Genomic DNA, 25,188 nt, shown 5'->3' on the forward strand with positions numbered 1-25,188 from the left:
TCTGCATATAGTCGCTGTGTTTCAGGAGCTACAGCAAGTTTCATTTTGTATATATCATTTTAGGCACTTTTGCTCCAAAATAGGGTCGTTGTGGAGTGGAGGAGGTTAATGTCTACGTCACTTTAATGCTGCAGCTGGTGAATGTAAAGCTAATTTGAATTACTTTATATGCTAAGAGGTAGACTGTAACTTTCCCTCCCTGGAGATCAATAAAGTGTTGTCTTTTTGTAAACTTTAATAATACATTATAATGTATTTGCTGATCATATTTTATATTATTAATCTGAATCTGCAAAGTAAAGTTATCAAATACATGCAGTGGAGTAAAAACTACACACATTTTATAGTAAAGTAGAAGGATAAAGTAGCAGAAAAGTGCTTAAATGTCCTATTTAGTTACTTTCCACCACTAGTGTTCAATCAGATTTTAGAGATTTTACTCTGGAAACAGCTGCCTGCTGCAGCCGACGACGCTATGAGAGCACTGAGAGTGAACCACAACAGTAAAGTTGCAGCCGGACAGATAAACAACGAGCTGAAACTCATTATAAAGCTCCGTGCGAGTCGCCTTTAATTATCCCTTATTTACACATCAGACCTTTTAACTTGCACAGGTGGAATCAGTAACATTAATGATGGCTGCGTTACTTTTAGCCGAGCCATTTGCAGCGCTCTGCTGTTGCACATGCTCAGTCACTGACTCACTGGGACAATTAATGGGGATAGACTCACCGTTAGTGTTATTATTCACACCTGTGCTTTCTGTCTACCATGAAAAGGGTCTATTCTCTGTTTATTCACACTGTCATTGACAAAAAAAAATCTATTTATAGAAGCTAGAAATTGTACAAAACCTGAGTAAACATGAATATTTACCTTCCACCTCTCAGCTGAGGAAGACGTCTCCACGGGCTGCTTCTCCAAACCACTCAGGCCTTCAACCAGGCGACCTCCCCGCCTCCCTCATCCACCAAGACACACCAGGGAGAGAGATTATATATCAGCTGAGGCCACCGGGTGATGAAATCCGTCTCCCCTCGGTGAGGCGGGGGATGTTATTGCTTCCGCAGGTGTTACTGAGGCGGTGTGGCAGCCTTTTCTCCTCCTGGAGTGACTGTCAAAACACCTTTAACACCGTCCTTCAACACCAGCTTTAAAAAAAAAAAAAAAAGCAGCAGCAGCAGCTCTGTGAAAGCTTAATGAATCTTTCATGAAGCTGCTGTGGGAATTATTGCCTGAGAAGGTACTGAGATCAGCCATAAAGTCTTGGGACATACAGGATGATGAGAGACGACTAGCAGGAGTGTAGATATTTCATAAGTTTCAAAGATGGGTCACAACACAAGCACACGTCTTCCTCTCGGCGGCGGCGGCTTAAGAACTCTTCTAACAACTATTGCATGACTTGTAGTGACTCCTGGAGTCATACAATTTTTATATCTATGGAAGTGCACAACTGTCTGCCGGGTAAAAGGCGGACTGAACAATTACAGGCTGCCTCGGAGTGTTTGTGATGTATAATTAAACTTCATCAAATGGGTTTGTTTGCCTTGCACTCAGAGTTCCTGCAAACAAAGCCCACTTACTCACACGAGTCGTGGAAGGCTGAAGACTGTAATTGTCGTTATTTTTAAAGCAGCTGGAGTCAAATGTGACTTTCTATACGTCAGAGTCAGACGAGCAGAAGCAAGCAAAACAATTACCCTTAAACTTATGCTTGAAGGGCCTATGTGTAGACTATGTGATTAAAAGTATCTTACAAACTTATTCTGATGGCAGTTTGTGCCGTTTTTAGCTCTTAGCTGTGGACAGACTTGCGCAGTGTCGTGCAAAAAAATACATTAATGTCTGGAAATTTTCTATATTTTTCTTATTGTCGACAAATCTCATGTGCAGAGCCAAACCAACAATGAACTGATCTACAGCATTGAGTCAAAAGCAACCGGACTTCTTGTATTCTTGGAGATGAAAAGGCTTCCTCCAGCAACTATCAGGACTTGAGGGTGAAGTACCTTAAAGTGACGGCTGCTAGATGCTCCCATTCAAAAAGCCTCAACTTCTCTCTAGAAATACTAGATTATTAATTGTTTTCAACGAGTCATTCTGGTCTCAATCTCTAAATTCAGGCCGTCTAATAAGTGTGCCTGAGGTCATTTTGGAAATTATTGTTCCGTTAATAAGATTTGAAGACTTATAGTAGCTTTGATGTTGGTAAAATTAGGTCGCTAGCGTAGCTCAGCTTGGGTCTGAGACAGCGGGGCGTGAAAGGAGACACTCCGCACTCCTTATCTGGAAGGTCCTCCAAGCGGAAAAGAACAACCATAAACTTCAGTTTCTAGTATCATGTATGTTCATGTTTATGAGTCATTTTTTTGCCAAATTTGTATTAACATAACCTTGTTTGCCCTCATCTACTAGAGAGATGCAGTAGAAAGTCACTGCGTGCTGATCATTAATGGATCGATTCAGACAGACTCACCATCTTTTCTCTTCTCTGTCGGCGATAGTGAATATTTTTGCTTACAGATCAAGTAACAATAAGATTTCTGGTTTTAAACTGACAGTTACACAATTGAAAATGATTGACAGCAGACTGGGTGATGTTTTGGTTTGATATTGGTTCTTTAATAATAATAAAAAAAAGATCCTTCAACATCAGATGTTAATGAAGGGACTGAACGTGAGGATTTTCCTTCCCAGGATGGACTCTTGAAGTCCGGTTGAGTTTGAGCTGTGACGTGAGTGAGACGGACTCACGATTTTTATCTTTACTTTTTAAAATCGACATCTTCACTTCTCCTGTGACGTCATGTCCAGTGACATCACATCCTGTGGACGGGGCTGATGCCCAGGATGTCGAAGCCTTTAGCCATGATGGCCGCCGTGGCTTCACAGAGCAGCATCCTCCACATGTTCACCTTCACCACCTCACCTGGACAGAGAAAGAGAGAGAGAAGAACATTTAAGATTTTATTATTTTATTTCTCCATAACTTACAATAGCTGGTTATAGTTTAGGCTTTTACTTTGGCGCTAAATTAGCAAAGAGAGAAATGTAAAAAACAATCAGTGTCAGCTTCTCATTTTTAGCCAGAGCTGAACGACACTTTCTCCAGTTCAAATGATAAATGTCGGCAGATTATGAGTTGTTACTAATTGATTTTAATTAATTCCATATTAGTACCAATTAGCTATCTGTTTTCTTTCTTTTAATATTATTTCAGGGCATTTTATTCTTTTATTATAGCGACAGTAGAGAGAATCGAAACACAGAGTAGGCTTTGGGTCGCGCCACAATTAAACTTGGCTGTAGTTTGTACTCAGCTGAAGATCACTTATTACGGAAAGAGGTACCACTCTGTTACGACTGTTTGATCAGGAGTGGACAGTGTGTTTTTGTAGTTTAACACAATAGAGTAGTGAAAAAACAATCAGCTGATCATAGCAACATCAGTTTTAGTGGTTGGGACGCCCCAGTTTGGGTGGTATTGATGGTAACGCCCTGAGAATGAATCCTACTGAATTTAGTGACCCCTTTTCTTTTGCTCTAGCGCCACCATCAGGTTGACATTTCTGCCTTTTGGTGAAAGTCTTGACAAATATTGGACTACTGACTTTGGTGAAGAACTGATTTTTAATCTAGCGCCACCTGCAGCCTCCATCACCAGGTCCATGTTTGAATTTGTCCAGTACTTTGTTTTATAGTTATTTCAATCAATGCTCCCATCAGCCCACCATTAGCACTAAACACAAAGTTTAAAAAAAAAGCTAAACTGAAATGCTGAACATGGTAAACACTCCTGCTAAAAAGCCCAAAGCACCAGTGTGCTTCAGCACAAAAACTGTGTGTAAATACTTTAAGAATTATAATTGGGATACTAAGTGTGATCGTAAACAAACTCAGATGGAAAAGACTGGAGAGTAAAAGAGGACAAAAGAGAAAAGGCGACCGGGATGAAGAGAAACAGACAAATTGAGAAAAGAGGCAGATTGGAGAGACGGGAAACAGACAAACAATCAGAGGTGGAGCAGAGAACGATACAAAACAAACAGAAGGTCAGAGGACAGATTTAATGATGCTACCATCACACAGCGGCGGCCGACACCAAAGCATCAACTGAAAATTAATCTGCGTCCGCACGCTACACCCATGACCGTCCGCCCCATCAGGGCCAAACTGCTGCACGGAGCAGAAATCCAATAGAAATTAAGTCTGTGATGAGCAGCGGAGGGTGCATTAAACAGACAGCTCGTTAGAGGGGCGTGCACGTCGATGCTCATTGACAGACAGCGAAATGAGTTTGTAATTTACAGAAACAAGCCGACGCACCCGAGTGTGCAGCGGGACGACGGCCGAGTGCTGCTCATGTTGAAGTAAAGCTGATGAGAAAGAAGCTCTACTGAGATTAAAGAGAAGCCAGGCGGACACTCCTGTTCTTAAAGTTTTGGTGTATTTTAAATACCTGCAAGGAAATAGTAGTTGTAACTACTTTTATCTGTGATTAACTGATGGCTCAGTACACAAAAATGCTTTTATGTAAAATCCAACATGTAAACACAAAACTGAAATAATGAAGCTCTCAAATGATTTTCTACTAAATATTAAATATGATGATTTTGTTTGGCTTCATGTTTGAGCACTATGTGTTAAAATGGCTTCATCTCCCTCACAGTTCTTTCTATATTGATCTAAATCCAAATTAAAGCTGAGACGTTAATATAATATCTGTTATTTTATTTTAAATTGAATGTGCTGAATTCACAGAGCCTGAAAAACAAACACTGTCTGGACTGTAGATTGTGACTTTACAACAGAGCATCAAGATCATGTAATAAACAAAGTAGGATCCACTTTAAGGCCTTTATGTGATATGTGTCCAAAGGTATACGGACGCAGGGATGTTTACATACTCATCTGTTTAAAACGTTACATACAGTAGAAATGCGACTAAGTCAACTGACACCATCGGTTTCTGGCTGCAGATGTTTGCAGCTGTGCAACAATATGATGTTCTGGAGAAGCAGATTTTTTTTTTCATTTGTTGAGCTGTCATGCTTCACTGTGATTGGCTCAACTGTTTTCAGACCAGTGATATGACTGAGAGAGTATTTCTCAATCACCACATCCTCTGATCAATATTCAACTTCACTCAGGCCTTTTGAACGTTGCTCCGCTGCACAGACATGGACCTAAACAGCAGGTGCACGTGCCCAGGAGCTACCACTCTCCACCTGTCCAATTAAAAGTTATAATATCTGTAATATCTCTTTGTGAAACTGAGAGAGTGAAAGCAGTGTTTCATGTATTCTGCAATTCACACACACACACACAGTCTGAAGTGTATACTTTCTAATCAAGAAAAATGACATACAATAATAACCTCCAGCTGGGGTTACTGCCACAGTAGCTCTGCAGCGCTAACTGAGAATTAGCATAATTAAACAGCTCTAAGCCTGAAGTGCTAGCACTCCAGCGAGCTGCGGGGATAAAATGCTAACAGGAACAAGTGAAGGGCTAACAGTGTGTTCAGATGGCTTTCAGTGAAAATCCTCTCAGAGTGAAACTTCCTGCTAATTGGCTGATTCCCATTGAGAGCAGAACAACTGAGTTTCCCTTTTTGACCTTGATGTTACCCAAAATCAGTTAGTTTGTGGTGATCAAAGCACAAAAAGAGAAACAAAACTCAAAGGAAACATCTTTTTTTCTGGATGTATGACATAGTTGCTGGAAAAAACAAAACAAAACGCTTGACCTTGATGTAAAAAGTTGAACTACTTCATGAGCTTCTGTAGATAAAAGATAATCCACACACACACACACACACGGCTCTCATCCCTCCAGGTAGCGTACCTGTCTGTCTGTCCTTCTCCACGCAGTAGCAGCTGTCGTAGAACTCGGTGAAGGTGGTGGCGAGCTCGTACAGGTAGTCGCACAGCGTGTGGAGCAGCAGGTCGTCCAGGATCTTCTGCAGGATCTCGGGGAAGCGCAGGATGCATTTCCCCAGTTTCCACTCCTTCTCGTGGTCCAGCAGGACCTCGGTGGTCTCCGCGGCCTTCCTCAGCGCAGCCTCGTCGATGTTAGCCAGACGAGCTATGGACCTGCAGGACGTCAACAACACCATTAATACAGATGGCACATATTATAACATCCATTTTAACTGTTTTTGTTCATCCAAGAAAGCCTCAGATTACTCAGATTCACATAAAACAGATATTATTCCATTTATTTTGCATAAAGTGTTGTAATAATACCAAATTATTATTTCTATGTTACTCTATTAACTTGCTACAAAGAGCTGTAACATTCAGGATCTGCAAGAATGTCTTTTCAAGGACGAGAAAACAGCATCAACACAAAGTAGAGAACAGGTGGAACAAGTACAAAAGAAAAGAAAAAAAAAATACAACAAGACAAGCAAAAATGAGTTTTCCTGCTCGAGTTATGAAAAAAAAAAAAACCAGTGTAACAGCAGAAAGATGTGGATCAAGGTGCAGTTGTGCCTCTGGGATCTGTTCAATATTTACCAACCAGTCAGTTCCTTTCATACAGGAGAATGAAATGACTGGAGGTGTGACACAGCTGCCTTTCATGTCAACATCCGTTTGGTAGCACGGAGTGAAAACTGAAGTTGTTCTGTTGCGGGTCAAACAACAACACAAAAACAAAAAAAAACAAACAAAAAAAGCAGCTTCAGTGCAAAAAACATTTTAAACACCAACAGTAACCGACTCCAGTCAAGGTGAGTTTAGAAACGTGAGAAAATGCAGAATATTCTGAGAGACAGATTGACAGAAAACAACTTTGGTAATCAAATGATCGTTTGAGTCATTTGTCATAAACTAAATAAAAAAATCAAAACATTCTCTGGTTTCAGCTCCTTCAATATGTTTTTCTCTATTTTTTAAATCACTGTAAATTAATTTCTCTGTGCTTTCAACTGTTAGATAAAAACAATTATGTTTTAAACGTCACTTTAGGGCTCTGTGAAACTTCTCTGAACATTTAAAATGAGGATAATTGATTTTTGAGGCAGATGAGAGATATCTGAAAAACATTTTGATAACAATGCCTTACAATTAATGGGTTTTTTTTAAACAACTGTGACTGAAATATTAACTGAGCAGGATATTTTATAGCTTAACCCTTTCATTCAAAAGCCGTTTTCTTATATATGCATGGGGGTTTTAAATGGTATAGTTGCACATCAGCCAACACAGTGGACTCTAGTGTGTTGTCCCGTACACTGCCATCTATTGGCCAGCCTTTGTAAGTGCAACACAAATTTCTCAAAACCAAGATGGCCGCTTGCTGGCCGGAAATACTCAGCAGCTCAGGAATATCTTGCCAATCCTTCTATAGTAAAAAGGTAAATAAAATTTTGTAACATCAAGTAACAACTAAGGAGTAATACAATTGTTAAAATTTCCAAGTATTGATTTGATGTTGGGAGACAATTAATCATCTGTCCACCAAGTTGGACAAACTCCTTGAAAGTTCAAATATTTTTTTTCATGCTTAAAGAGGAATAAAAACACTCAAGAAAAAAAATCCTGACTGAGGTTTTCATAATTCTTGCATGAAAGGATTAAAAATAAACTTGTCAGCGCTCTCTGGTGGACAAACTAGACGGATATTTCTGCAATAAACAAGTGATTTATTGGTCTTTCTCTCTTTTATACCAGTGTTCAGTGTTTCTACCAGGATATTAGCTTAGCAGAGGTGGCTGTCACTTCTCACACATCACCACCTGAATCTGAATATTCCCAAATTGTAAAAAAGATTTTCATTTTTGCTGAGAGTGAGCCGAGCTGCTCTGATTCATTTCTGATCTAATTTACTAGATGACGGTTTAAACAATCGCTTCAATCATTTAATACGAGGCATTTCCCCCGACTCTATGTCTTTGTCTTTGGGTTTTTGGATTGTTAGTCGGGAAAAAACAAGACATTTGAAGACGTCATTCTGGGCTCTAGGAAACTGTGAGGAACATTTTATTTTCTGGTTTCTCTTCCAGCTCCTTATATTCCAAATATCCTCCCAGAAAGTTTCCTAGAAAGAACTCAGTCATTTGGTACTAATTATAAGTAAAATAAAGACAAGGTGTTCAACTGGTACACTTAAAATTAATTCCTGTTAATTGCTAAGCTAGAATAACCTAGCATGTCTCAGCCAGCGTACAGCAGGTCAGCTGATCATGAAAAGGTGTGCAGCTTGTCTAAAAGCAGATACACACACAATTAAACAAACAGTATATGAAAAATTAAGCTTCCAATGATAAATTACAGATTTCAAAATATATATTTAGGTTTGAATTAAAGGAAGTTCCAGCAGAAATCAAAAACTGCTTTTAAACTCACTTAGACTACAACACTTGTACAACTGTTTTGTCTGTTTTTAACTATAATTTGTTCAAATTACTTTACAGGAAACTTTGAAGAAATTGTTCGAGAATAACAGACTGTGAAAATAAACTCATTTTCATGTCTTGTAACATATATTTAGTACAACCTCTCAGCATGTGTCTGAAAGGTGTTGCCATTTTGTTCTTCGCTTTTCCTATTTAGACGCTCCGAGTTGAACGCCCCCCCCCCCCGCCCGAGGTTTTAAGAAAATCTCTCCATCTTTCTGTCTGTTTTTGTCTTTTTCTCGGCCTCTCTGACTCTCTAACATCCACATTTTGGGGGGCAGCTGCCATCAGTGAGCGCTCTATTGACTGAACACAGGAGCATCAAATCCTCTCAGGGTAGACCGCTCACCCTCCAAGCAAGAAAAAAAAAAAAACCCAACAACAACCAGAAGATCAATCTTTGCCGGGCACTCTGCCACCCCGAGTTAGACCAGTCAATCTGACTTAAGAAAAGGGCCCAAACCCCGGAGAGACTGCAATAGTGATGTTTCATAGTTTTTGTTGGTCCCACTACCCTCCTGCATCAAACACCTTCATGGATTTAGTGCAACATACTTTTTTCAAGGTCAAAAGCAAAGTTTCAACATTTTAAAGTGACGCAGTCTGTCTGGGTAACATGGTGTTAATACTGGAGGGTCTATGAACACCTATCCAACGTTTTGGGGGTCACTCTGTCCAATAAAACTCTTTTTCAGAGGATATTCTAATGTCTTATATCTGTATCTGGGGTACCACTACCCCAACACCCAACTTTTTTGCCAAATTTTCCACTTACAGTTTGTGCCACACTGCTCCTGTGGGTGTATCCGCATCTAAACTGGGTATAAATTGTTCCTTATAGACATATGTGTATCTATGATGTCATCATTCGTTATTTGGCATGTAGGGTATAGACAGAAATCCCAGGGGGCACCCAATATATCACTGTGAAGACAACTATGTAATTTCAATAATATTAATAATACACAATGAAAGCATTTGTGCTGATTATAAACACTTAATAGCACGTTTTTAAGTTTCAAAAGATTGTAACCCCCACTCTTTGCCTTACAATGGTTTGATCCGCTGCCTCCTTCAAGTCAATGAGAGAAGCTGGCGATGCAGCGTGGTGTTTCTTAGCTGGCAGGGCAACAGAGCGTTCAGTTAGCAGAGTTACAGCACTGCTCTCGGTGTCCCCCTCAGGAATAGCTCTTGAGAAAATTTCATCAATCGTCCCCACCAAAAACTGATATCAGATTTTCGCCCCTGATGTAGGAGATGGCGGTCCACAGACAAACTGAACGATGAAGAAGTTGCCCGTATCGATCCGCGGCTCTTGCTTCGGAGACTAGTGATTGCTGGCAGACAAGTCAGCTGAAACCTTCAAGTATGAACTCTGCCGTCTCCACCTGCCCTCCCACTGAACAAACCCAAAATTGTGTTTCATGATGATGTGCCATGTCCTCCTCCTCCTCCTCCTCCTCCTCCTCCTCACACCTCCGGGAAAGCAGGGGAGGAAGGGGATCAACGCAGCACTCTCTGCAGCCAGGAGACGGTCACTTGATACACGGATAAGAGGTCCAATAATTGGTTCTTGCTGACTGAAAACACCCCAAGGACTAATCCCTTGCAACAAGCCCCCTCCTGGGTCCGCAAGGCTGATCTGATATGGGTAATGAAAGTATACTGGTACCAGTGGGAGGTACTGTGCCAGGACAGAGTGGAGACGAGGGAGAAATGTGTCGGAGGAACTCAATTTACCTTTCCAGATATTTTCAGGGTCCCAGAGGGAGCAGTCGAGCTCGCCGGCCTGCTGGGGTTTGACGCTCAGAGAATGATTCATATTCATCTTGTGTTACTTGATTAAAATATTATAAGACAGACGGCCTGAACGGAGTCTTCGGCATCACTTTGTGGAAAGACTCAGAGTCACATGTCCAAGTTTTAACTTCTGTAACGTAATTACACACCTGAAACATCAAGGCAGACAGCAGGAAACACACACATGCACGTCTGTAGTCACACATGTTCCTCACGCGACAGGGAGTAAAACTGTTGGATGGATTCAAAACAAACTGACAACTTTACTAGTCTTAGATCTTTAGTTTTTGAAGAGGGGGGAATTAAAAGGGTTTATCTGCTGCACGGATGGCTCAGCTGTTCACTGTGAGGCTCAGCTTTCATCAGTCTGAGCTGGATTTAGGCTCAGTTGTGTTTTAAAGGAGTAGTTTGACATTTTGGGAAATATCCACAGTCACTTTTTTTTGCTGTTGTTTTTGATAAGAAGAATGAAAAACAACCCTCGTGTCTGTTGGTCCGGGTAAGATGAGGAAAGAGCTGGTTTGCAGACATAAAAAGCATTTAAAAAAAAAAAAAAAAAAACAATTATTTCACAAACACAAATAAAAAAACCCAAATGTGTAATATGTGAAAGTAGAGAAAAAACAACATGGAAGTTTATTTAAAAAAAAAGTGCTTTTATCAATCTAAACACAGCAAACTGGTCGTGCCTTTATCTTCCTCATTAATATTCATATTTAAAGCTATAAGCTGTTTCCTACATGCGAGGACGCTAAACGCTATTTTAGCATGAACCTTAAACTGAAGTAAAGAGTATTTTTAGAGCCGTCTCATCACCAACTAAATGGACAAACGCTACATTTGACGGCACTAAAAGTAAAAAATCAGCAGCTTTAATCCTCGTTTGCACAAAATTTAATGCCGATCGAGCTAACAGGAGTCGAGATATTTGACTTCTGACCAAAGTGCTGGACCCATAACCGGTTGACAAACCTCGTTATCTCTAGAGCCAAACCGCTAACGAAGACAAACACAAAAAAAACCCAAACATCAACAAGTTGCACATTTCAGCTTTGCAAGAGGAAAAACTCCCTTACAACAGTTGTGACGATATATTTTGGTGTCAGATTCATGTTGCTGCCATGTTTGTTTGTTTTTTGCAGTTACAAAATGTATTTGGCTGGAAAAAATGAACATCTCTGTATTGAACTTCTTGCAGAATCCTCACCTGATGCGGGTGAAGGCGTAGAGGAGGTACGCGGCGGTGTTGCCCCGGTCGTCCAGCATCTTGTCAAACGAGAAGACGTAGTCGTTGATGCGGTTGTGGGAGAGGTCGGCGTATTTGATGCAGCCAAAAGCGACGGACCTCTGGGCTTTAATTAGCTCCTCCGGGGTCAGAACCTGCAGAAACGGAAAAATATGGAGCTGAAAATCTTTCCCCACCACCCCCACCCCTTCCTCCTCCCTCTGACAACACTCTTTAAAGGCATTAAAAACTGTGATAACTGCAGCTATTATCAGCTTGTAATTATTGCAGGCGGTACTTCACCTTATGCTCCTAACAGTAAAACCAGTGGGTTGAATTTAATCGAATAATGAATCTAATTTACTGACTTCAGGCAAAGATTAAAACTGACTCATCAAGTCATAGCCTTCCCCCTGAATCTGTATGTTGATACATGTTTGATACCACAGGCAGTTTATTATGCAGAAGGTTTTATGATAAAAGATTTGATTTGGGAAAAACAAAAAATTCCAGTCAAGCAGAGAAGTCAGTGAGGGAACGAGGTGACATGACGGGACGAAGCAGAACAAACGAGAGGAAATAAAGGGACGGGACGTGATAGGGAGGAGATATGACAGTTCATTTCTGTCATTTATTAAGCATAATTGCCAGAAAAATTAACTTGTTTCAGCTTCTCATACAGTCTTGCTGCTTTTAATCCAATTAATTTGAATTTTTGTTCTTTCACCGTGTGTAAAATGTCTAAATCTTTGTTTAAAATCGAGTTATTACAACATGAAGAATAAGGACATTTTTTTTATTATTAGATGAAAGCTGCTACATTAGCTGTTCCGGGATGGGGAACAAAATCCACATCCTCGCTTTGAGCAAAAATGCATTTAAAAGTAGATGTGAAGCTTATATTCAGCTTCAGCAGTCTGAGTTAGTCATTAGAGTGGATATCTGACACATTTACAGTCTTTTTACCATCAAATTCCCCCTTTGTGTTTCCCTGTTGAGCTGCGGTGGAAGTATAGTAACAAAAAGAGGAACTTTGGCACTAAAAAGACTGTAACGTTGAAAGATATCTACTTGATTTGACTCATTTGGACGGCTCAAAAAAAGAGTTGAGTAGAGGAGTTAGCATGCTAATGTTAGCTTTATTGCCTACTCGCATTTAGCATGTTAGCTTTTTGTTTTGTTTATATGTGTACAGTGTTCACATACAAACATTTAACACGTAACATTTATCATGTTAGAGTCTTAACATGCATACAGTTTGCATGGAAACATGATGCTAACATTTAGCTTGCATGCTGATGTAAGCATGTTAACAAACTAAAGATAGCATGTTAGCATTACGTCATGTATAGACTGAGTTTAGCACTGCGTAATTTTGGCAGAAAGTTGAGACTGTAACGTTGAAAGATATCTACTTGATTTGACTCATTTGGACGCTGAAGCTTCATATTAGCTTCAGATTAACTTTTAAATACATTTTTGCACAGGAGGAGGACTGTGGATTTTGTCCTCCATCACTTCCATTGTAAGTGCATTATGAAGGGATCTTCTAATGGTCAGTATGAACAGAAGGAATGATTACAGCAAGAAAAACAGGTTTAATGTTCATTTGAGCTCCTGACTGTTGTTTTATGACACTAAAATTGAAGGAGACTTATAAAAGAGACAAACATTTATATCGATCTTTATTTCCTGGGTGTTTTTGGGAGGTAGGGATGGAGTTTTGAATTTGAATCCTTTCAAATTTCAGATTGAATCTTATTAGGTTTACGTTTCAACATTTGCAACTCAAAGATGTCTAATTATTTTTGATTTGGGCACATCAGTAATCTTATTGACTCTGAATTCTGATGTCCTGTTTAGCAAACGGCACGTTTCCTCTGAACTCGGACTCCAACTCTCTCTTTCTCTACAAAACATCCAGCCAGCAGCTTCTCATTTTTAGCAAACACTGACTGTCGCTTTTGCCAGTTAAGATGACAAAACTCTACTTAACGTTAACGAAATTAAACAAAGTCTGTTGTCGGGTTTATGTGTCTGAACTCCACCTTTGTGAAGGAGGAATCTCCACTCTGTAACACTGCTGTTTATTTGTTTCCAGACTCCCAACTGAGCTACTTTTTATTTAATTCAGTAAAAAAAAAAGGTAAAAAATACATTTTGGGCAGGTTGTGATCATTTGGGCAACTTTTTGTATCATTTGGCTGGTTTCTAAAAATGAAACAGTTCGGTTTTAATCACTGAGATTGACAAATGGTGCAACAACCAGGTCGCAGTTATGACAGAAAAATCAGTGGCTATTGATACTTTTCTTTGTCATACATGATAGTGAACTGAATATTATTGTTGAGACGCGAAAATCAGCAGATTAATCGATAATGAAAATAAGTTTTTGGCTGCAGCCCTGGTCAGAAGCATCAGATCGGGCCAGAATAAGTTCATCAGGACGTCCCTAATAATTACTAATGAACTTAAATATTTGTCAGTCGAGGCCCTAAAGACAGCAGGATGCAGCGTGACACAACAGGATGAGGAATAACAGGACGAGGCAGGAAATTACAGAACATAACAGGATATAAAAAGTATAAGAGACAAAAAAACAAAACATAAATCAAAGCGAGAGAGAAGAACAGAAGCAACACAACGGAGTATAAAACAACACAACGGCAGAAAACAAATCTTTAGTGTTAGCGGTGCAGGCGGAGGTTGATGGAGGCCGGGGTTGGGGTTGGTATTAATGAGGCTGGGTTAGCAGATGGTAGACATGGGCACCGACCCAGACAGAGAGCATAGTGCCAGAGCAGAAGGGCCTGCAGGGAAACTGCTCTGGCACCGGTTTCCCACAACCTTCCCAGCAATAAAATAAAAAAAAAAAAAAAAAAAAATCAGTGCAGTTCAACTGGAAGTCACTGCCTGTTTACACTGCATCACATGTTCCAGATAAAACTTAACCAGGTCAGGTTCTCTCTCTCTCTGTTCTTATTTATCCTCCTGCAAGTTCAATTTCAGACACTTAAACATCAGCAAATGCAAACACCTACGCTTAAATGAACAGAAAAGTCTCTGTGTGAACAACAGCAGCTAATGCTAACTCTGGGAGGGAAGAAAAGGTTTGTAAACAGATATTTTTTGAGTTGAATCCTGAGACGAGCTGCAACAATCTGGAGGTCAGGAGGTGAAAATTTAACACTTCCTGTTCACTTCCCTTCTTCTAACGAGGTCCAGTTGAGCTGCACAGGAGCCGGTGATGGAGGACTCGTGTTGTGGACGCTCATCAAAACTTCCCCGGAAGACGTAACCAACAGTTCCTTGACTGATGATTTTATACGTTAAAAGTCAGGGGACATAAACAACTTCAGCTGATACGACTCCGTAACCAAACTAATGTAAAAATGTAGGAATGTAGTGTTTTTTTTTATTAAAAGTGTACTTACAGGTTTTTCTTTAAACTTTTTTCTAGCCACAGTTGCAAAAAGGCTTCAAGGATGGCAGTTTGACGAGCCATCGCTCCGAAATATCTCAACGACTACTGGGAGGACTGGGAATTTGGTCAAAATCGGGTCAAAATTTTAATTTCTGAGATCTTGCTTCATTACCAAATACTTGCAAAACGAAGGCTTTTACGTCACTAACATAATATGTGGCTACATTTTTAAAAACGGGACATATTCTGCTTTATGTGATTTTCTGTGATTTACATCCTGTTTTGATGCCAAATGTTAAACAGTGTCAAGACTTGTTCTCTTAAAATTCTTTTAAAACTTCTTTTAAACTTAAACAGGGCTCCCACGTTAAACGGTCCAAATCTCAACACTGCAGCCTCAGATTCTGTCGCCTTTATTTGTCTGATTTATTCTCACTTTTTTAGCAAACAAAACAAAAAACTTTGAGTCCAACATGAGATCTGATGAGTCTGTTCTACCCACGTTTCCTACATGTTTGCTGAAGAAAATGTGAAAATGCTCCCTTCATGTTAAACCCAGGTTTCAGGTATAGAGTGCCAGGATTGTGTTTGTCCAGGTCTTAAAGTTTTATGATTTTCTGAGTTAAACAAAGTCTATTCAGTGCTGTCGGCCAATGATTAGAACTTAAGCATGATCCACATCCAAATAGTTCAGTCTGTCCGAGAACGACAGAGACGAACCAGTTTCCAGGGATGAAAAGCAAAAAACAAACACTCAGAAAAAGCTTCGAGCTCACTCACACACACACACACACACACACGAGGATGCAGGAAGAAAAAGGGGAGGATGATGAAAAAGACGGAGGAGAGAAAGTGAAGAATAAAAAGCTAGAGTTTGAGAGAGACCGCACGCCGTCGAGTCGTCCTCGGAGCTCCGCAGATGAGAAGGGAAATGTTTTGAAAGGTTCGGCTTGTGCAGGATGAGAGCGGAATAACGGCTGCAGTAGAGGGAGACGGTCATTACTGTAAAATAAGCCTCATCAGGGTGAAGCCAAACCCGCAAATAATGAGCCGCTCGCTGGATGGTGTCCCTCTGATTAAACGGCTGCTTATCAAACATTTGACACGTAATACTGATATAAAGTATTTCCTATACAAGCTGGAATAAGTTTCAGAAGTGATTCCAGTGAGCTGTAACAGAGGAGGGTCTCTGCATTAAGTTTTATCAATTATTCTGAGGAGAAATCAGTAAAATAAAGCAGATCTCCTGCAGATGATTGGATATGAAACAGCAGGAAGTGTCCAGAAATAAAAGACAGTCAGAGAGTTTTAATATAGAGTTAAATATTCACCGAAGCCATTTAAAGCATTCAAAACACTGTAAGTCTTGAGGTGTTGCAGTTTATCGTTTGTTTTCTCTTCTTTCGTCTCCAAAAAAGAAGCGAGACTAGTGCTGCAACTTATGATTATTTTCTCTCATCATTTTGTCAGTAAAATATCAGACAATACTGAAAAATGCCAGAGTCAAAGGTTACGTAACGTACAGTATAACAAAGGAAAGTATTAAATCATCACATCTGTGGAGCTGAAACCAGTAAATATTTGACTGAAACTATTATTCAATTTCAAAAATAGTGGCAGATTCATTTTTATTTTTACTCTCCTTATACCGTCGGTGCAGAAGTTTTTCTTTCTTTTTTTTTAGTTTGTTTTCTTATTTGACCTCTTGGTGGCGTTTGATGAAAAGTCAGGACAACAGAAGAGCAGTTACTGAGAACAGAGACGGAGTTTAATGACTGAACGTTGTAAAGTGAAACCGGAATCTTCCGGCTTGTATTTCAGTTATTGAATTTTGTTTATTTCCACTTTGAGGTTATTAATACTTCCTGCTTTTCAATTATTTCCATTTCCTCTTGTTAAACAGTCATTTGTCCCATGTCGGAGCATTTTCTTTCTTTTTTTTTTTAAATTGTTGAAACATAACACAACAGATCAATGAACAAAGCCAAACAAGACTAAACTCTTTATATGATTGACAACAGGTCAGATTTAAGAAAATTAGTGTCATTCATCAATTTATGAACAAAGTACAAACTAAACTTCAGAGCTGTCGTACAGTCATGAACAGACAAGAGTTTAAATACGATACTGCAATCAACTAAAATAAAAATATATAACCCAAACAAACTTCTGTTCCCCATATCATCATCATCATCATCATCATCATGGCTGCCAGTTTAGTAAGAGGTTTATAGGATTATTTTGGTGCTACATTTTCACATTTTTGCGAGTTAAACTCACCCACAAACTCAATTTTTAACACGATAAGCGATTTATGACAAGTTTGGGCAGTTAAGAGAGTTAAAAAAAAAAAACTGGATTACTTTGAAACTGCAGGAAGCTTAAAATGTGATGATTATGAGGCAACATCTGCAGTTATTAGGAACATCTCTTAAAAAAAAATAAAAATCTTCAAAGGGGATTTATTGACGATTATCCATTTATTGGGACATCAGAGATATTTATAGCCTTGAATAGTGTAAGTCACTCCAGATCTAAGGAGATGTGTATCAGGTCTGTGTGTTCAGCCCTCGTTTCTACAGTAAATTCTGACTCTCTCACCTTGTCTCTCTCCTTCTCTTTCAGTTTGTCCATGGATCTCTTCAGTCCCTCCTCCAGCAGGTCCATCAGCCTCACCGTGTCTCCAGACCGAGTCTTAAACTTCTTCCTGAGCGGCAGGAAACAAAAGTTAAGAGTCGGGTTAGTGGTGAACTCGCTTCACAAACACATGAATGCCTGAAACACACCAGCTGGGAAACAAAACACTCGATTACCAGACGGTGCAGAGTTTTAGTGCTGAGAGCAGGTTGGACTGAAAGAGAAACAGAACTTTCCAACAGGTACTGAGGTCGGCAATAATTATCATGACAGCAAACTATTAGATTACATCAAGCTTGCCGACGCCTCGGGGCGATACATTTTATACAATCAAGCAAATCAGATGAGCGTTACAAACAGAACACGAGCCAAACATTTAATAACCCCCCTTTTCTTCCCTGTTTACTCGCAGCTTTAACGGCTCCCCCCGTGGCTGCGTTAAGCTCTTATTGTCTGGGTGAGCAATTATGAAAACACCATGATAAATTTCTAATGGAGTTTGGAGTAGCGCAGACATTGTGGGGCCAATTTACGCCCCCTCAGGTTACCGCGGGGCGTTTAGCAGCACTTAGTTACGGCCTCTGCGAAGCGTAACGTCAACCCCCTGCCTGTGCCCCGGCTCTTCTTCTCTGGACGATTGATTAGGAAAAAACAACAGCGTGACAGATAGTGTTCAAATTATAGAGCGTGCTCAACTATCAGCCACACAGTAATCACTGCTTACTATAAAAAGGAAATAAATAATAGACCAGGAAAGACACGTCCGTTCCTGTAACTGTCGGTACAAACGCTTCAACTGGGACGGCAAACTGGGATCATGGCAGTTAAAAATATACAAAACGTCCCAGTTGAAAACAAGTGATGTGCTTCATCATTTTATCTGCTTTTTGTTTGGATTAAACAAACAAGACGAAACGGAGGGGAAGTAGAGGAGGAAGAGGAAGGAGAGGAAGATGTAGAGAAAGGATGAGAAGTAGAAGGAGAACGACAAGGAGGATGAGGAGGAATTTGAGGAGGAAGAGAAGGAGAATTAGAAAAAAGGAGAAGATGTAGGAATTGGAGAAGAAGATTTAGAAAAAAAGGAAGGGGAGAGGGAGAACAACAGGGAGGATGAGGAGGAATTTGAGGAGGAAGAGAAGGAGAGGAAGAATTAGAAGGAGGAGGAGAGGGAGAAGAAGCAGGGGAAGGAGGAGGATAAGGAGAACGATGGAGGATGAGGTGAAAGGGAAGGAGGAAGAGAAGGAGAAGAATTAGAAGAATGAGGAGAAGGTGGAGGATGGAGGGTGAGGAGGATTTGTAGAAGAAGAAGAAGAAGAAGGAGGAGAAGAAGAATTAAGAAATGGAGAAGTGGAAGGAAATGAAGGACAAGAAAAAGGAAAACAAGAAAGACAGGGAGGATGAGGAGGAAGAAAAGGAGAAGAAGAATTTAGAAAAAGGAGAAGAAGAAGGATGAGAAGAAGGAAGAGAACGAGAAGGTGAACAAGGTGGAGGAGGAGAAGAATTAGAAACAGGAGAAGTAGAAGAAGGACAAGAAGGAGGAGAAGAAGAATTAAGAAATGGAGAAGTAGAAGGAAATGAAGGACAAGAAAAAGGAAAACGAGAAAGACAGGGAGGATGAGGAGGAATTTGAGGAGGAAGAGAGGGAGATTTAGAAAAAGGAGAAGTAGAAAAAGAGAGGAGGAGAGGGAATGTGAGGAGGAAGAAAAGGAGAAGAAGAATTTAGAAAAAGGAGAAGAAGAAGAAGGACGAGAAGAAGGAGGAGAACGAGAACGACCGGGAGGATGAGGAGGAAGAGAAGGAGAAGAAGACTTAGAGAAAGGAAAAGTAGAGGAAAGACGAGGAGAAGGAGGTGAAGGAGAACGAGGAGGAGGATGGGGAGAAATTGGAGGAGGAAGATGGTAAGAAGAACTACCAACCAAAGAAGAAAAAAAAAGCAATGAGGAGTTGAAGGAGAAGATGAAGAAGAGGGTGGAGGAGGAGAAGATAAAAGGGGTGAAGGGAGGGGGACAAGAAGAGGAAGGAAGAGGAGAAGAAGAAGACTAAAGATGAAGAAATTGGACAGGAAGGAGCGAAGAGCTAATCTGCTCCTCACATGCTGAGTAATAACGTCTCTGCCTCGTCTGTATATTTTCCTTCCTTGTCAATGGAAGCCGTGTAGTAAAATACTGGGTTTATGTCCGATAATAAATGTAATAAAAACATGTAGCAGAGGTGATAAAGATACCGTGAAGGACATCCAGATGATTATAGTGTGGCGGTGGAGACGTCTGAGACGCTGCTCGTCTTTGCCGCTGCTCTGATGACAGTGATTTGGAGTCGAGTTAAACCGTTATTTGTCTTTAACGCTCGCGGGGTTGAGTTCAGTGTCGCAGTCACACACACAGTAAACACCAGATCCTCTAAATAAAAACACACACCGACTATTTTTGATCGTTAAGACTTGAATTTGGACATAAAGTTTAAGGGTTCCTGTTGAACATGGCCGCATTTACCTCCTGTGGGGACCCGGGGCAAAAATTTGCTGAGGCCCCCGGTGACCCCCCCAACTATACATGGTTGTACACATGGTCGATTTACAGAAAAATAACTGGCAACAATTTTAATAAGTGATGAATCATTCAAGTCATTTTTTAAAGCAAAAATGCCAAAAAAGAGAGAATATTTTCTTAGTTTCCATGATATTAAACTCAAAATCTTTGTGTTTATGACAAAAATTCATCTACACATGTTAACTTTAGGGAATAATGATCTGTAGTTTTCACTATTTTCTAACATTTTATACAATGAACAATCAATAGATGATTAAAGAAAATAATTGATATTGAAAATAATAGTAGGTTGCAGCCTTACAGGACCTCCTATGATAGAATAATACAACCTTGCCCTCAGTTTTTAATAAAACACGACTTAACAACTAATGAGCTCAATGTAAACTAAAATAACTCATTGTGACGGAGGATGGAGGAGTTCAAACTAGACTTCAAACTTGCACATTTACGATTAATAATGAGCTTCAGAGATGGTGTGTTGGTAGGCTAGACGTTTACCCCCGTTTCCAGTCTTCATATAGCTAAATATAGCTGCTGTAGATTTAATTTATAAGCGCCTACAACTTTGGAATCAGCGTGATATAAGATACTAGAACTTTTGTGACTATTGACGCTAAATATTTCAGTTTGTTGTATTTCTTTCTTTCTCATGTGGTGTTTTGTTGGGTGTAACTGCTTTTCTATTGTTTTTCTGTGTACCTTGTTAAAAACTGAACTGTATACATTTTTTATTGATTTTTTGATGCTTTCTTATGGATCTAAAATATCTAAGCTCATAAATTTGTTCTCAGCGCTCTGGAGTTCAGGGAGGTCACGTCGTCAGTCAGCAGCCGAGTTCAGTCGACTCTCAGTGGATTTTTTTTCAGACAAAATTCTGGTGTTTTTGTTTGCAGCGATGTCACAGAGAGTCACATCTGTGTGTTTTAACTCACTTGTCTTCTCCCAACACCACTCCGAAGCCTGCGTGCTCCACCCGGGTCACCTGGGGGTTGTACCAGCCAATCATCTGAGCCGCAGCAAACACTACCTGGAAGTGTGTGGCCTGCAAGTGAAAGCACACACACATACACGATCAGTGACATATAACATAAATGCCATGGTCATTTTTCCAGATAAGGACAGGACTTTCTATATGTCACTGCTGCCTGGAACTAAACTGCTTCCTGACCAGTCACACACACACACTAATGAAGTATAGGCAGAGCTGTGTGCACGAATGCGTACATGTCTGTGTTAATTTCGGAGTATATCAAGTCCTTTAGGGACTTCTTTAACGTTTAGACAGACACTGGCTTTATTTTTCAGTCTAGAGAGGTCAATTCAGGAATATTTTAATAGTTCAGTGTCAACTAAAATAAACTCGATCAAACGCAGATCCTTTCTTTTCTCTCCTGCCTGCAGCAGCGCGAGTGTGTGAGGGAACATTTGAAAACCTTTATTTATTTATTCAGGGAAGTTTCACTGAGAGGAAGCCTTTTTTCTTGCAGGATTGCACTGATCACATTCACACCTGGAAGCTTCTCAGTACAACCACAGTCTGACCTGCCGGCCACTGAGCAGCTCCACTGGAGCAGTTTTTGGGTTAAAGGTCTTGCTCAAAGGCACCTCAGTGGTGGTAATGAGGGAGGGACAAGTGCTGCTTTTTCCACTTTTTCCCCACCCGGATGTATCCTTCCGGTCACTTCTCTAACCTTTACACCGCCACCGCCTTCTTCTCTTCTGGTAAAGTATAAGGCATGCTTCTCGCTCTGAGCTCTGCAAACACACTTGGATCCGGCTCGTACCTCTCAAAATGTGAAACATCGCGGTCGAGACTGTGCAGCTCCTTGTTTATGATTGGACCGCTAAACAAATCAATTTCTCTTCCGCCTGCTTCTGAAACACACTGATATGATGTCAAATTTTGGAGGGGAGGTTGGCTACAACAATAAAGAAACGCAGCTACACAAGCTAGCAAAGCTACCGAAAACATGTCTACCGCCGCCTTCGGCTGTCTCCGTCAGTAACGTGACCCCCAGTTGTGCAGGTCATAGCTGTCTGTTGAGTCTCTCCTAGCACCAGTGTGCTACAGAAACTCCTGCATCGACTAGAGCACAGCTGTCTCTAGAATAATACATTTTATTCCTGCACGGTACAAATGTATTAAGGTATTAATCAACTGTTTGACCTCCATGCTGTTCTCCTCCTTCACCCTTGAAAGAAAGATCAGAAGTTTCTGCTTCTTGAAGAACAGGACTGAACACTTTAGATTTTAACTGTTGGTATTTTTTTCTTAGGTTTCTGTTTTTAGTCTCTTCTATCTGAACATCCACATTATCTCTCTCTCTCCACCCACCTGTCCGCTGTCCGTGACGTAGATGATGATGTCGGCTTTCTCCTGGAAGACTCGCTGACGCAGGGCCGCGAGGTCCGACGTGTCGTAGGTGTAGCCGCCGTCAGACTTGACGATGGTGAGGGGGATGGACTGACCCGGGGCGAAGACGATCTTACGACCCTCGTCCAGCTCCATCAGGCCTGCGGGGGGACGGATAGATGGATGAGGAGGACGTGAGAGAAGGAGGGATGGAAATGAGAGAGAGAGAGAGGAAAATGATAAAATGATAGTCATCACAAAAAAAGACAGTAATAATGTAGGTTGGAGAATCATTGGAGAGGAAAAAAAAGAAAAAGGAGATGAGTGAAATGAGGGATGAGGGAAAGAAATGCAGAAAAACAGGGAATGGAGAGTGAAATAAAAACAGTTAGGATTTGATAGAGGACATTTATGAGACAATATTGCCCCCTGGTGGTCAAGTCAGGTAACTACAGACTGCAATGAATCAAAGAATGTAAGAATATTGATGCAAAAATGCTTCAAATAACCACAATACCCAAAGAAACACATTAAATACCATGCAGAGACAACAAGGACTTCAATTCTGGGAGACTTAAGCCTCAATACATTTTAAACTTTTCTAGTTTCCCTGAAATAACGATCCATTTGAGAAGCAGACTTCACTTCAGTTTGTATAATAGCTTCTTCTGCCACTCCTCTCTCTCTCTTCCTAATAGGTCCTGAGTGTCCAGGTGTTCCCACTTTGACCTTTGACCTGCTGCACACTGACCTCTCTGCTCAAACTCCTTCACCACCTCCGTCATCATGTCCTGGTAGTACGATTCTCCTCTCTCGATGAGTCGGACTTCCAGGCAGTCGTAAACCTTCTGAAACTCTGAAACGCAAACAAGCAACATTCATGTTAGTTTGTTTTAAGACCAATTTAAGATTCTGAAATCAAGAAAACAACGATGGAAAAAAGCCTGAAACTGATTTAACACATGAAAAGTTACAAAAGTTTGTTTTAAAGGTTGTTTTTGTGATGCATTTTCAGGTCAGAGGTTTGGTTTCAGAAGTGTCTTAATTTATATAATTGTCATCCAGCAATTAACACACGATTAAGTTGCTTATCATGCTTTCCATAATAATAATGGTATTACACAAAAATGTCATACACATATTCAATATGAGAGGTTATTTGTGCACATGTATGTCATATATGAATGTATACATAATATTCTGTTAAAGTATTCCTATAATTTGTATATTTGGTCTTGCATCTCTGTACATGGAAGCCTTGTAAGCCCATATGGGCTGAACATCTTGTAAGACAGTTACTTTTAATGACAAACACTAATATATCCACATTATGAGACTCAAGGAGTTGCAACATGGTGATTGCACCAACTGAAATGTAGTTTGGTGAGGAGTTCCCAAACTTTTCCATGCTAAGGAGCCTCAAATAGATCAAACAGAAACCTTTTGGTGTGGAACCTTGTTCTATGTCACCTGAGAAGAGGTATCCAACCCCTGGCAACAGAAGTAGGTAAGTGAGGAAGGTGGAGTGCACTTAGTTTGATTGTAGGCTACTTTATATGATAACCTGTGTGCATCCTGAATTATTTTGGTTTGATGAAAATGAGAAGTAGGACTGAGTGGCAACGTATGGACTAGTTTTATTGGACATAGTTTAGTCCATCTAAATGTCAACATATTTTAGCATTATTTAGTTGTACATATTTTCCAGTATTACGTTATGATGGTCAATTTGAGAATTTATCAAATCAAATCTGCAGGGACGTCTAGTCGCGGTTGCAGCCGTGCCAGAAGTACAAGGAGCAAAAATCTAAGTATCTTTGTAAACTGATGATCACAAAAAAAATCAAAAATGATCTCTGTTTGAAGTTACATTTAGGTGTGAGATCTCCTGCAGGTTTAATGTTGGGATTGAGGCAAAGATTAGATTAATAAACATATTTTTAGGTTACAGCTTCGCTGGCTTATCCGTAAAGTGACGAGACGATCCAACGCGAGCTGATGAGATGATAACACACATCAGGCACACGACACGGAGTGACGCAGGACATAAAGCACCGCCCCCCCGGGTGGAATACCAAGTTTTGAGGGAGTCCCGAAATAGGGGAGCGTGTATGTTGCCTGACAGGCAAAACCCAGGGCATACCGCTGTTAACCTTCATTACTGAGACTGCACTGTGATAACTGAAGGCGACTCAGATGAACATATTAACATAAACTCAGAGCTTCTCTCATCTGGATTTTGGTGGTTGGACAGCGAGATGACACTGTTTACAGAGATTTTAGTAAGTAAAATCAAACTGAAACTGTTATAAAAGGACTAAGATTGGATTTTAAATCATGCCCAGTTTTTCAACAACCCCTAAAAATGCACCCAAAGCTGCAAATTTCAGATTATCATTACAGATTAGTAGTCATAGTAACAACAAAAGTCAAGATAATTCAAAACAGTTCAGTTGCTGCATTCTGGTCTATTTTCTGAAACACAATCAGTGCGTTTACATGCATTTAAGTAGCTGTGGATTAAGCAGATTTGTTAACTGCCATGTAAACAAGAAACCTGGTTTCTGTAATCAGTGTAGGGGATTAGAGAAACCTGGTTTCCCCAGCGAGACTTCTCCTGAAGAACCCCGATTTATCTGCCATGTGCACACGTGAGCAGGTTCCTAATCGTGCGTAACAAAAGACTGCAGACAGCGAAACTAAGAGAGAGATTACACAGAGCGATTTGTCCTCGTATTTAAAGTAATTCCATCCAAAGTTTGACTAAAGCAGAAACTAAAACAAAGTAGCCTG

The 25,188-nt window shown here is 40.3% G+C and overlaps 1 protein-coding gene and 2 long non-coding RNA genes across 3 annotated transcripts in view; 2 read left to right on the forward strand and 1 right to left on the reverse strand.

The window, feature by feature from the left end:
- The first annotated feature begins 684 nt into the window (after nt 1-684).
- LOC137196087 (uncharacterized) lies at nt 685-1,767 on the forward strand. The gene is made up of 2 exons (XR_010931211.1): nt 685-733; nt 891-1,767. It is a non-coding gene; the product is annotated as an uncharacterized lncRNA (long non-coding RNA).
- An 831-nt stretch (nt 1,768-2,598) lies between these two features.
- The window catches only part of rars1 (arginyl-tRNA synthetase 1), a 35,232-nt gene continuing 12,642 nt past the window's right edge, over nt 2,599-25,188 (reverse strand). Inside the window, exons 9-15 of the mRNA XM_067608895.1 lie at nt 23,147-23,251; nt 22,378-22,556; nt 20,975-21,084; nt 17,458-17,563; nt 11,415-11,587; nt 5,851-6,098; nt 2,599-2,932 (exon numbers count right to left, since the gene is read on the reverse strand). Of these exons, the coding sequence (XP_067464996.1) occupies nt 2,823-2,932; nt 5,851-6,098; nt 11,415-11,587; nt 17,458-17,563; nt 20,975-21,084; nt 22,378-22,556; nt 23,147-23,251 (1,031 nt within the window). The 3' untranslated portion in view covers nt 2,599-2,822. The remainder of the gene's footprint in view (nt 2,933-5,850; nt 6,099-11,414; nt 11,588-17,457; nt 17,564-20,974; nt 21,085-22,377; nt 22,557-23,146; nt 23,252-25,188) is intronic.
- LOC137196086 (uncharacterized) lies at nt 18,574-19,304 on the forward strand. The gene is made up of 2 exons (XR_010931210.1): nt 18,574-18,789; nt 18,966-19,304. It is a non-coding gene; the product is annotated as an uncharacterized lncRNA (long non-coding RNA).

The sequence above is a fragment of the Thunnus thynnus genome, chromosome 13, assembly GCF_963924715.1.
Source record: "Thunnus thynnus chromosome 13, fThuThy2.1, whole genome shotgun sequence".
Classification (NCBI taxonomy): Eukaryota; Metazoa; Chordata; class Actinopteri; order Scombriformes; family Scombridae; genus Thunnus; species Thunnus thynnus.